The sequence below is a fragment of the Phacochoerus africanus genome, chromosome 5 (assembly GCF_016906955.1).
Source record: "Phacochoerus africanus isolate WHEZ1 chromosome 5, ROS_Pafr_v1, whole genome shotgun sequence".
Lineage (NCBI taxonomy): Eukaryota > Metazoa > Chordata > Mammalia > Artiodactyla > Suidae > Phacochoerus > Phacochoerus africanus.
The window spans coordinates 85,278,820-85,293,017 of NC_062548.1; the positions used below are offsets into that span (position 1 = coordinate 85,278,820).

General features: G+C 37.9%; 1 protein-coding gene across 3 annotated transcripts in view; it reads right to left on the minus strand.

Moving 5' to 3' along the window:
* The window catches only part of REL (REL proto-oncogene, NF-kB subunit), a 36,746-nt gene extending 23,550 nt beyond the window's left edge, over window positions 1-13,196 (minus strand). The window contains exons 1-3 of one of the 3 annotated variants that reach the window (XM_047782015.1): window positions 12,640-13,196; window positions 2,916-3,058; window positions 447-595 (exon numbers count right to left, since the gene is read on the minus strand). In XM_047782015.1, the coding sequence (XP_047637971.1) occupies window positions 447-595; window positions 2,916-3,058; window positions 12,640-12,649 (302 nt within the window). In that variant the 5' untranslated portion in view covers window positions 12,650-13,196. The remainder of the gene's footprint in view (window positions 1-446; window positions 596-2,915; window positions 3,059-12,639) is intronic. The other 2 variants (XM_047782014.1, XM_047782016.1) reach the window with 2 other exon arrangements.
* Between the last annotated feature and the right edge of the window lie 1,002 nt (window positions 13,197-14,198).

Here is a 14,198-nt window from a genome sequence, read left to right on the forward strand (position 1 = left end):
AGGTTGTAGATGTGGCTCAGATCCTTTGTTGCTGTGGCTGTGGTGTAAGGCCAGCGACTACAGCTCCAATTCGACCCCTAGCCTGGGAACCTCCATATGCTGCAGGTGCAGCCTTAAAAAGACTAAAATAAATAAATAAATAAAAAAGAGTATCTTTAATAAATTGCTCAGACTAAGAAAGAAAACTGCAGCATAAAATAAGTTTATGTTTGCTTTTAGTAACAATAAAGAAGTATACCTGCTACCATCATGGGCCACATCTACTAAAAAAGGAGGAAAGGGTAGTTCTTATAAATGATAAGAAAATTTAAATGTATACTATAGTAAATAGAAGGACAATGAGGAATCAGTTTATTCCGCTAGAAAATAACAGATGTACATGGATAGGAAACAAGAGCATCCTATGTTTATCCTATTCCTGAAAATGTTTGTGACTGTGTACTTACCACAAAGGTCTGCGTTCTTGTCCAAATTCTGCTTCATAGTAGCCATCTCTGCAGTCTTTTCCTACTAAATCATGAGGATGTGGTTTATATGGGTCATTCTTTGTTACTAATGTAATTCTCACTTTTCCTTTTCCAAAATAGTTCTTAATCTGAAAAGGAGGGAAACCAGATATATGATCCATACATATATCTCATTAAGAACTGATCTACTAAATGAGGGTTCAATTTATATACATTAGTTAGCACTGGATAAATAAAAGTCCAAATGATTATCAAGTGCAGTTTGGAATAAACTTTGAGGAGAATACCAGTAGAGAAGAATTTACCACTCAGTTTCTTGGCATATTATTCTGTGTCCTAATTTTAATCGGTCATATCACCTTACTCTGCTTATTTTCCTTCTTTTGGGGGGGGGGTCTTTTTTAGGCCTGCATCCATGGCACATGAAGTTCCCAGGCTAGGGGGTCACATCATACCCATGGCCGCTGGCTTAGACCATAGCCACAGCAATGCCAGTCCGAGTCGTGTCTGCGACCTACACCACAGCTCAGGGCAATGCCGGATCCTTAACCCACTGAGCGAGGCCAGGGATTGAACCCGCAACCTCATGGTTCCTAGTCAGATTCGTTTCTGCTGCGTCACAACAGGAACTCCACTAGTCAGGTTCTTTATCTGCTGAGCTGCAATAGGAACTCCCTTATTTTCCTTTATTTTTTTTTATTTATTTATTTATTTATTTATTTATTTTGTCTTTTTGCTATTTCTTTGGGCCACTCCCGTGGCATATGGAGGTTCCCAGGCTAGGGGTCTCATTGAAGCTGTAGCCACCGGCCTATGCCAGAGCCACAGCAACGTGCGATCCGAGCTGTGTCTGCAACCTACACCACAGCTCACGGCAACGCCGGATCGTTAACCCACTGCGCAAGGGCAGGGATCGAACCTGCAACCTCATGGTTCCTAGTCGGATTCGTTAACCACTGCGCCACGACGGGAACTCCATTTTCCTTTTAAAACAAGTAAAATTATACCAAAATATTATCATGGAGCATGAGGAAATACTAAGATGTTGAGTCACTGAATGCAATGCTCTTATATTCACTGTCATACCATAAACATCCCTTGAATGTATATATTTAAGCCACAACGGAACACATTTAAGCCACCATTATGGTGAAGTGTGGTTTTTACTCAATACATGACATTTCATTTCACAAAAATATCTTTTTTTTTTTTTAATCAGAAAGTGTATCCCAAGTATTCACTGTACCATAGGCAACAAATTAGGCTGTTTTGCAAAATTAAGTTTTCACATAGTAAGTAGATCTATGACACTGAGAATGAAGAGTTAAACATGGGAAAGGAAGGAGGACTCTACACAATGTAGGGAGGAGTTTATCTTTATTCTGGAAGATGGAAAATTTGCAAGCACAAAGCAGGGAATATAAAAACCAGCAAACAAGGGAGCGAGGCAGCTGGGTAAGAATGGGTGGCTTCATAGATAAGTGGGCATTAAAATCTATAATTCTGAATTTAAACCTAATTTGAACAAGTAACCAGAAAGTATATATTGCCTTTCTGAATAAAAGACAAGGTAATGACTTAAAAGTGTAAGGTAGGCTCAAGTGGAACTCAAGCTGCAAAGTTGTTTAGAAACTACTGGAATGGTAAGGATAAAGATCTTAGAAATGTTTAAGAGAATGTATAGAATAAGCTGAATTATGGAGAAGAGTTAAAAATCACTCTTAAAGGAGTAGAAGATTAGCTTTTTTTTTTTTTTCCTAGAGCCACACATGAGGCATATGGAAGTTTCCAGGCTAGGGGTCTAATGAAATGTAGTATATAAACATAAAATATAAATGTAGTATTTCTATAAATATAGTACATTACCAAAGTCATTTTGGATCAAAAACTACTTTCAAAATTTATGTTAATATGAAAAAACTATATTTAAAAAGTGACAATATTTCAAATCAGTCAATGCAATCCAAAGTATCAGGGATAGGCAATAAACATAAAGAGGAAAAAAGGCAAAAATGCTCTTTTTTCCATAGCCCCTAGATTAGCCAAGTGATTGCAGGAAGAATTCCGAGTTTCCAAATACAGGTTTTTAATCTCCAGAACAATCTTGCTCACCACTGGAAGGAGAGAATGCTTTTTCCTCATTAGCTTTTTGTTCCACTAAAGGTGTTGTCATCCAAAAGTTGCCGATGTACTCTAAGCACTGGGAATCACTCTACACAGATTAACACTCAATATATAACAATCTGCAGGGATGAAGACTCTATACTGTATTTAAGAAATGTGCCTAGAGATCTATGCAGTATGGATCAATTACAAAGAAAAAAAGGAGGAAAAGCTGGTGACGATCACTGTGATGAAGCTGGGTCTTTAATGCAACTGCTGCAGCTAAAACATGATGCAGCTGAGACACACACACACACACACACACACAGGAGAACGATCTGTTACCTGGATAGACGGGTATGTTCGGCTGCTGTCTGTGCTGTGCTCCCCTGGAATGCTGCCTGCTGATCGCCCTTCACATTTGTATCTAAAACGCATTCCCCTCTGTCTGGGTTGTTCCGTAATCTCTATATATGGGTTATACCCACCTAAAAATTTTAAAAGGGAGGAGGGTGAGATTATGATAGAAATAATAATGGATCTTTAACCATCTTGTTTTTTCCAAAAGAGTAGGCTAAAAATTTTTCCCTCTCAATATTAAATGACAAAGTTGAAATGTAATTATTCAAGACTGGGTGGATAATTTATTTATTTGATTTTCTCTCTCATTCAAGTTCCCATACAGTGTAAACACAAGCCATTCAAATCATATTTACTGGTTAGCACATTATTGTTTAATATCTCTAACTAATGCCAGTGTGAAGTTCTGCGATAACCACTTCAAATATCCACTTCTCACCTGAGACCAAGCAGAAGGGTTTTCCCCAGAATTTTCCCAGAAGGGTCAAGAAGACAGTCTTCAGAAGTGCAATATTATACTCCAAAAACGACTTTGCCTGACTTTACATTAGATTTATCTTAACAGTGAACTAAAAGACTGTTCATTGAAAATGAAAATGTATTTACTTTCTTACAGAAGGAAATGTTATGTTTTTTATATCTCTATGTAAAGGACTTATACATAGTAAAACAAAACAAGTTCCAGAAGGAACTTTAGGCTCAAAAGAATTTTCAATCAGTCCCATCTAAAGAATAAGACACAACAGAGGAAAATAAAATTATTTACTTTCTATAACAAATACAATTCAAAATACGGCACCTTTAGAATGAACTAATGATACACACAACAACATGGATGAATCTCAAAATAAATATGCTGAATGAAAGAAGCCAGACCAAAAGAGCATATATTGGATGATTCCATTCACGTAAAACTCTAGAATATATAAACTAATCTGTAGTGAAGAAAACAGATGACTGGTTGCCTAAGAATAGGGGTCTGGAGTGATGAGGAACTTTGGAGGATGGTGAACGTATTAGTTATCTTGATTGTGGTGATAAGTATGTCAAAAGTTATCAAATTGCATACTTTTTTTTTTTTCCTTTTTCGGCTACACCTGTGGCATATGGAAGTTCCCAGGCCAGGGATCGAATCTGAGCCACAGCTGTGACCTAAGTATACCATACCACAGCTTCAGCAATATTAGATCCTTAACCCACTGTGCTGGGATGGGGATTGATCCTGCACCATTACAGAGAAAATCCTGGATCTTTAACACGCTGCACCAAAGCAGGAAATCCTCAAATTGCATACTTTAAACATATGCAATTTATTTTACATTACTTATATGTCAATAAAGCTGTCTAAAACATATGCACCTTTATCTCCCTTACTATCTAAATCATGGAAATTCCAGTTCAATAAAGACACTCAAGTGTGCTTACAAGAGGGGTACCTAGCAACGTGTCTTTATTTCAGGGCTGTAAAGATGTCTTCCACTAAAACCAAACAAAAAACCCTTCCTCGATCAATTTAGTGGTTTCTAAATTCCCACAATTAGATATGCACTTCTTTGACAAAAGGTTTATCCTTTGTTAGGATGCAAGCAAATCTTCAGAAAAGGTAACACAGTGGGTCTTATCAGTGCAGTAAGAGGAATAGGCCTTTTGAGTCCTACCCAGCCACATCTTAACATTGAAGACCCAGGAAGTATTATAGCTCTTAAGATTCCCACACTGTAAAATGGGGATAATAATACAATAGCACCTACCACACAAGGTTGTTGCAAAGATTGAAGATAACAAGTATTAAGTTCTTACCAGCTGCCAGGAATACAATGACTATTCAATAAATGGTCTACTATTATTTCAGATGCTTTCTTGAAAACAATGATTTATAGTAATGCTATGATTGTATAACAACAGTTATTTTCATGGATTTTATAGAACAATGAAGCAAATAACACAATTATTAGACTACATAGATGGAATAAAATGTTGTTTATGCTAACAAAATTCTGCATAAAATCACAGGAAGAGCAAAACAGGAATGCCTACCTACGTCAAAAGGAAAAGAAAAAGTTACTGAAGCAAAAGGGTGGGGAGAAAGGAGAGAAAAAGGAGAAAAACAGACATTCTAGGACAAGGGAAGAGTGCATCCAAAGGTGTCCTGGCACAGGAGAAGAGAGCTGAAGAATCACAACACAGCCCCGGGGGGGCTGTAAAGAAAGTGTGCAGTATACTTTTACCTTTCAAAAGAAAGTCACAAGTCAGAGAGTCTATTTGGGGATTTGGAGTTCATTTCTATGGCTGACAGGGAATCAATGACGGGTTTTATGCAGGCAAGTCACATGATCGGCTTGACAGCTTAGAGTAAGAATTCTGGTGGCAGTGGACAGATTAAAAATAAAAGAGAAAAGCAAGACGAACGGTTTAGAGGCTGTTACAGTAACAAGGATTAGGGTATGTCTGAAATTTGGTAATGATAACAGGAATGAAGGATTACTTAAAAGATAAAACTGACAGTCCTCAGTGACTGAATATTAGGGTTAAGCGAAAGTAAAGAATCATGGATAGTTCCATACTTTTTACTTTGGGTTAATAAGTATTATTGGTATCTTTAATTTTATTCTGTTTGGTTTAAACTCCTTGTGCTTGAATTTATTATCTATTTATCTGTGCATTTGAAAGACAAAAATGCAAGGGAAAAACTGACTTTACCCTAATCAAGTTCACAATGCTTATTTCAATTTTATTGAAAAATATAAGGCATGCAGATGAGTATCTCAATTTCACATCCTTATATATCCTTGTATATTTCAAATAATCAAATTCACTTTCAAATATTTCACATCCTTATATATCCTTGCAGGAATATTTAAAAGAAAGTACACAGGCCAGTGGATACAGCTCCAATTTGACCCCTAGCCTAGAACCTCTATATGCTGTGGGTACGGCCCTAAAGAGATTGAAAAAAGAAAGTACATTTTTCCTCTCCATATGAAGTTCAAAATACTCAACTGTATTTTTTTAAGTAATATCTTAAATCATTTACGTGGTTGAACTAAAGGTCAAATGAATCCCTGCCCACTGCTTCTTTAAAGGTGTCTTAGTGGGAAGTTGATATAGAATGACATCACTAATGGTAAGTGGCTAACTTTGGGGGGGAGGAGTGTGAATAAAAAAATGCTAGGCTCATAGTGAGCATTCAAATACTCATTAATTATACAACACTTCCTTAAATTAGGAAGCGAGTTTATGAAAAAAGTGTGTAGACAGGAGCACAGAAAAGCAACTGTTGAAAGACTAGATAAAACATTTTTAAAAGATTTTTAAATTCTAAAAATGACAAATATTATCATATAACATCAAGGCCTTTAAACACCCTTGAACTCTATTCGTCCTATTGCAGAAGCTCTTTATTGGTAAAAAGTCTAATCACCAACTAACAGGGGTTACTGTAATATTCTCCATTCCCCCAGCTGGAAATAATCTCTTCCTCCTCTAAACTACTGCAGTGTTTTGTTTATGGCAATTATTCTAAATAACTATAAGTTAGAGAAGACTCACTGTTTTATTTCTTCTTAAAAAAAAAAAAAAACCTGCTTGTTTTATTTCTTCAAACTACTGAAGGCAGGAATTGTGACTTAATCTACAGTGCCTTGCACAGATATTTAATCTGTGGAACGAATGACTGAAAATCTAAAGACCTTTTTCTTCATGTAAATATTAAACACTAAAGGACTAGATTAATAATTATTTGGATTTCTCCTAATTGGTTCTACTACGGAAAAAAAAGTGTTTTGAGGGCACTAAAATCGCTACACCTTCATACTTCTCATATCCAGTCATATTCTAATTTCTTTATCTGTATTTGTGATTTACAAAAACACTTCCTCACTATAAATCATTTATATCTTGCATCTGTAGAGTGTACCAGTCACTTCCTTCCTCAGTACTGTATTCTGAAGTGCCATCCTTCCTGAAGATCAAAGGTTGTGAAATGCTATCATCTATGGGGTGGAAGAAGGTGAAATACAAATCAGGGAACTGTAGAGAAAATGAGTACTCTTAGCTAAGACGATTTCCAATCACTACAGTTTTGAAAAATCATAAAAATGTCTTCAAAATCGGTTCTAAACGAGTTGATTACTGTACTTTTCTTCAACCAATATTATGCAAAGCCGGGATTGATCCCTAAAATTTTAACAGTACTATAAAATGCTAATACGGATCACAGTAATATTTGAAGTACAGCCAAAATGCCTGCAAGATATGTTTATGATTTTATTTGCACTCAGGCAAGAAAGAGTGCTGAGTTTTTAAGATTTAGAAAAGTACACTGAAAAAATGAGTGCATTGAAGCAAAAGTTAAAAATGGATTATCAACTGTCATCCATAGACACATTATTAACTAAAACCTTACAGCTAGGACTTGGAAGCAGCAACAATTGCACAATGAAAAAATATTAATTATAGTAATTACAACACTGTTTTAAAGCACTTTAATAAACATTTCTCATTTGATCTAAACTTTAATCTTCATAAAAAGAGGACAAGAATTATTATCCCATTTTACAGTTGATAAAACTAAAGTTCAAAATTATATGGAGTTATAAGAAAAAGAAATTATAAATGACATTAGCAAATACAACAGTTGGGATCCCATGGGGTCGGATTCAAAGAACAACAAGCATAAAAGCATCTGGGGATAAGGTCATAACAACTGATACGGCAAATAAGCTAAAATAAATGCAACTTAGCTTAAGATAAGGCATCTTGGCAGAAGCAAGTGAGTATTTAGAGTCAATGAAATTCCTGGAACAAAGTTCATACTGAGGGTATATATCAGAATCACCTAGGTGTTTTTTCAAAATCATACATGCCCTGATCCCACCTGAGATCTGAATAGAAATATAAATCCATCTAAAGCCCAGATGTGTTACTGAAAAACAAACAAAAAAACAAACCTTCCAAGCACTTCTAACACACCCCTGAATAAGAACTACTGCCTTAAAACATAAAGAAATGGAAATAACAGTGTTCATGTCTCAAGAATCAATCCAAAAATTAATGTACAAGGATGGGCCAGGTGATGGGTAAACTAGGCAGAGGAATTCTGACTACTGGTAACTCTTTCCCACTCTAAAAAGCTTAGCCAAATGCAAGCAAGAGAGAAAAGCATTATTATTGAGATAGCCTTCAACCATGCTGATTTCTTCAAAATAAATCTTTTACAAAATCAGTATTTTAGCTACTGTCAGTAACATTTCTTAGAAGACAGCATGTCAATGTGTCAACTCAGTAACTACCTGGAGACTGCATCTGCTTCACTGTAGTATTAGATAACAGACTGCCTGAGACCCAAAGGAGCAAACGGGACTGACAATATATGCTTTTCAAATATCACCTCTCACTCACTTTGGACAAAAAGAATATAAGATCTATTCTTCTTTCCTCAAACCAAGGAATCCACATGAATTATGTTGATGACCTTCTTTTCCTTATGACACAGGTGAGTTTTTCCATTTCTTCTCAATAATGATAAAAATTCAGCTACCATTTCCCACATGAACGGAACTGAATCCAATTAACAAAGGGGCAAAGAAAACTCAAGCCTGTTCCCATAAGGACAGAAAAAGACTAATACAGATGGTGTAAAAGAAATCAAATGAAGCATAAATTACATCAATCCAATTAGCAAAAGGACACATGGTTTATTACCAAGCAATTTTTATTTTACTTTTTTCTTCACAATGCTTACCATCATTTAAGTGGACGAAGGAGACTGCCTCCAAATATCACTGTGAAATTCTACTCTCCTAGTTTAAATATACACAAAACCATTTCAAATTGTTTAAAAGTTAACAGGTATTCTTATACCTTTTTGAAAGATCTATTTTCTATCTAGCATCTGGTCTTGTCTTTTTATAGGTTTTAAGGTTTCATAAAATTCTAGAATCATCAGGATACTTAAACAACATTAAGTGCCAAGGGTTTCTAATAGCTCCTGTTTCCTAGATGTCTGAGTTTCAAAACAGCTCCAGTAGAGAAGAAAATTAACATTAATGGGCATGCATTACCTTATTTGCTCCTAACAAGATTGTGAAGTAGTTATACCCATTTTTATACCCATTTTTAAATCACAGAGTGATAGAACTGGAAAAACAAAAAACCAAAAACAACCCAATCCAGGTCCATCATGAACTAAAGTCCAGGTTTACTCCAATACTTCAGGCTGACTCTCTCAACTGGGTCTTAAGAATCCAAGTAAGGGATTCTGCAGATGAGTATTTAATTGATGTATGTACCACAAGATAAATAAAGGATGTAAGAAATTTCAACGAAGAGATTCTACTGCCTTTGGTATATAGGGTAGGGGAATATAAATCTTGAATATGAGTGAAAAAAGTAGAGAAAACTATGAAAAAAGTAGAGAAACTATAGTAAAAATAGATGGCAGGGCCAAATCATCTGTTTTAATACTACCAGATTTAAAAATCAAATATACAGGATGCCCATTTAAATACGAATTAAATAATTTTTTTGTGTAAGTATGTCCCATGAAATTATTTGGGTCATATGCCTACAAACACAATCATCTGTAGAAAACACAGATGAGAGAAAGATGGGACAAAAGGAAATTCTGAGTCCCTCAAATTATATTTGAGAAAGATACTACACAAACCTCAGATGTTCCCAATTATGACTCATCATCTGATTCCTCCCTAGTCATTTCACTCACTCATTCCCTTCACTGGCTATCATATATCACTTTAATTCTTTTATACCACGGTTATCTCTACATTTTCATGTGTTGCACTTCTGAAGGAGCCTTCATGTTTATTTTGTCTAGTTTTTTACTTAAAATAAAAATCATTTGCTTTACCTACCAATTCCTGCTTCCAATTCTATCATTAAAGATTAAGTTGTAACATATAGTGATTTTTCTCCCCCCTTACTCAAGAGAAAACATTCTCTTAAAATTTACACTGCAAAGTTGGTTAAGTGGTGGGTTTATAATTTCTTCATGTACTTCCTATTATGCGGCATCGCAGAACCATACTAAAGAAAACTAAATCTAAAATAGATAAGCAACAAGAATGTACTGCATAGCACAGGGAATTACAACCAAAATCTTGTAATAACCTATAATGGAATATAATCTGCAAAAACCAGAATCACTATGCAATTCGTGTGAAACTAACACAATAAGGTAAATCAGCTATACTTCAACAAAAAAATGTTTTTAATACTAAATAAAAGTAAATTCTCTCTACCTTAAAACATGTTTTACTAAAGATAGTACTATTTATTAGTAAACAGAGCTGTGCACACACAAGAACACTTGCACTTTCTACTGGAACAATGAGAAGGTTTAAATTCAGAACAAATAATGGCTAATTTTATTTACATTCAAAAGAACAGAATCATAAATATACAAAAGTAATGACTGTCTATCCATACCTTGGATGAGACTGGGAACATTTTTCTTATAGCCTATCCTAAATTAATTGTGTCAGAAGACTGGAATAAGCAATAAAGACAGCTTAACAGAACCTGAGCTATGAACTCCTAAATAATCTGATAATTTAGCTGAACAAAATTTAGAATGAAACATTCAAAGTCCCAGTTATTTATGGTACTTTTATAATTTTGCTTATGAGATTATGATCTGCTACTTTCACGTTAGAGATCACATATTCAACTACACACACCTATTTACATATGACATCCGGTGAGAAATGAAGAAATGGTCTTAAATGCTTGGTAATCAATAAAAATACTTTTTGAGGTTTTATACTACTTCAATTCACACTCTCAACTAGACAAGGATGAACTAAGCAAAAGGTTTTCTTGGTACTCTTTTAGTTAAATTACTGTTTAAAAACAGGGATGGTTGTTTATAACCTTTTTCTGTAAGGTCTTTACAAGTGATTAAGGAAAGTACACTCAGACTCCTTTAAAAAAATTTTTGTTTTGCGGTTTTCAAATAATTGAATTACAATTTCAATAACTTCTTACGTTGTGAACAGTGCATTTTGATGCAAGCCCAGTAAAGAAAGAAAAAGATAATTACCCTACAGCTCTCCTTTTCTTTTAATTTCTTCCCCTTCGATTTAGAGAATCAGTACGCACAACAGGACAAAACAGTGTCATGAAACAAGTTTAAACGGTATCACATTTCTGAATGATGTAGGTTTTACAATACTCTATGTGAGTGGCTAATTCTTTCCTTTCTTTTGAAATAATTATTACATTCATGCCATATATCATAAAGTTTGGTTAAATTGCCGGAAGCCCGGGGTGTTTTTTGTTTGTTTGTTTTATACCTATAACGCTGGCCATTCTTTAACTTTCATACAAAATCTTTCTGATGATAAATTAACCAAATATTTTCTGTCATCTTTGCACTTTAAATCTAAACATGCTTTGAATTTATGAATTTACAAGATTATCTGAAAGTCTGGGGTCACTGAAGTAGATGAAGAGAAAGTTGAAATATTTTAAACTACATTTGTATTCTCACATGAAAACCACAGACAAACTGAAATCAAATGTCATGTGAACCACCCCAATTTCCTTTTCAGCCTACAGCAGCAGCTATGGGTTTGTTCTGCTCAACCCTTTAAAAAAAAGTCCTTTATGCTCTCTACTTCCTCTTCTCTTCTAGTCATCAGCCCTCCGAGGGTCACTGAACCAGGCAGTTGGGAGGATGTGGGTCAAGCATAAACAAGTCTCCCTCTTCAGCCTCCCGGCACCGTGTTAACGCACTTTTAGGCTTCTGAGACTTTGCTCTCGCTGCTCCCTCTGGCGGGAAAGCGCCCACCCCGTCCCCCCGCCCGAACCTTGCCCAGACTCCAATAAAAGTCCCACTCGAATTCAGTCTACTTGATTTGCTTGCCTTAGGTTACAAGCCGACCTAAACCATGGCTGGATCTGAGGGGCCCTCCCTCACCCTTGAAGCAGTTTCTTGGTAAACTCGGTTCCCCAAAGAAAGAGATTCACATTAAGTATTGACTATAAATAAATATTTGCTAGTTTATAAGTGATAGAAAGTTCTTTTCATGCTTCATCATATTTTAAAGCACAGAGATGATAAAACAAAACAAAACAAAAAACCGTCTTTCCCCCTTCTTTTCAAAAAGGAAAACAAAACTCGACTTCTGTTTTACAAGTTAGTAGGCACTTCACAGTAAAAATGATCCACTTGGTTGAAGCAACTTTTCCACCTACTACCTATTAAAATACCACTGGTAATTTTTAAAGCCTCACCGCATTTTGTCCAGCTGTCAGCAACAACAGCAATCACCTCTCAGCAACTGATGAGATTAAACTAAAAAGAGCTCTCCTGAGGTCGGAAGGATCCTCCTTCCTGTTCTAAAACGTAAAACCTCCAATTCAATAATAAATCAATTTTTAAATATGAGGATTTCGTCTTCCTTCATTTCAGATTCTTCTAACTTCCCTAATCCAAGACTCAAGTCTTTGGGAAGTTCTAAGGTTCCGACGACTACAATGGCATCAAATTACAGAGCGTGACTCTGATTTCACACGCAAACCCCGAACTCTGTCACTTTTTCAAAAGCTTGACAGTTTGCCAGCGTCGAGTTTAAAGACAGAAAGAGCCACAACCAAAACTGACCCCCCGAAACCCTGAGCAGCAAGACCCTCGGACCCGCTCCTGCCCTCCCGCTGTTAGAGGTAGCCCGCGCGGGAACACACTCACCCGAGGCCATGGCTCTGCTCACCGCGCCGCCCTGCTCCGAGCGTCCGAACCGGAGGCCGCCGCAGTCAGTCAGTCCGGCGGCCGAGGGACCTCTGCCAGCGGGATCCCCAATCCCCCTGACCACCCCCAGGATCTCCTCCTCCTTCCCGCCCTCCTCTGGGTTTGCGGCTCACACCTTCCCACCCGCTTAATTCTCGCGCTCGGGTCACCCGGCGTCGCCAGTCCAGGCTGCGGGAGCCAGGGGCAGGGGGCGGAGCGCAGCAGCAGCAGCAGCCGAGCTCTGGCCGGCCCGAGAGGAAGGCTGCCCGGCGGGAGGGGAATTTCCCCCAGCTGACGTAGGCCCCCCCACACCGCCGCCTTCCCCCGGGAGGGGGCGGGACGCCTTGAGACTAGCGCGCGTGCGTCGGCGCTGGGCTGCCCCGTGCCCCGCCCCCTCCCCGGAGCCCCCAAGGGCTTGGGATCTAGTTTGGGAAGCGGGAACGGGGGACCTTCGGGAGCGCAGGGAACGCTGGGACCCAGGAGGTGACTTCCCCCAGCGTGCGAAAGCTGTTGGCTCCTGAGAAATCCCCCTCCTCCAGGATGTTCTTGGGCGCTTGGCTTAAAGTTCAGGAGCAGGTGGGAGGGTGCGGTGACGTCAGGAGGGCCGACCGCCGGCAAGCACTTGGGGGTGGGCCGGGCGCGAAGTGGGGCCGGCCCTCCCGGGCTTGGCGGGGGGGGTTTCGATGGGTGGTTCCCCTTCTTGCACACGCAAATCTCCGCCCCCGCGCGGGCTGGTGGCGCAGCGCTGATGTACCCGAGCGCCCTCGAAGGGAAGTGCGGAAGCCGCGGTAGCCAGTGCGCGGTCGTAATTCATATATTTGCATACGGAGACCCCCGATCTTCTTCCTTTGCCTGTCTAAATTGCGAGGGCTGTGTTAACGTACTTTACAAACTAAAACTTTTTAAGCTCTTAGGGTCCGCAATGTGAGTTCGTTGCCTGATGTTCAGTGTGCTCAAGATTAATGTTGTGGACACTACCTCGGGACTGGACAGAAATAGCCCTAGGAAAGAGGGAATGTAACGTTTAGTATACTAAAGGAATCTAAGTTTACTTTGTTTCCTTACTGTGTAAAGGACCTAAGTGTCAGTTTAGTTGCCTCGTTTGTAATGTATTATTATCCTAATTTGATAGGTGAGGCAATCAGGGTTCAGAGAAGTAACTTGTCCTTATTTTAGAATGCTAGTAAAACGAAAAGCACAATTTAAATTCAGGGTTGTCTGACTCCAAAGCTCCAGGCTCTTTCCACTATCCTTTGCTGCCTAAAATAAATATGGAGGAGTAATGGAAAATAGCCTGCCATACAGGTGCCAAAACCGGGGGACCGGTTGGGGAAATAATTAAAATCTCCTGCCACTCCCAAAATATCCTCTTCACGAAATAAAGTAGAAAAGAATGAAAGTTTTATTATTGAATAAACATTAAACCATACTGTGATGCGTTAAGACGATTGCAAAGACAAAAAAGAAATCTCACTTTATATAATCAGACAGGTACAATCAATTACAAACTTGTCTTTATC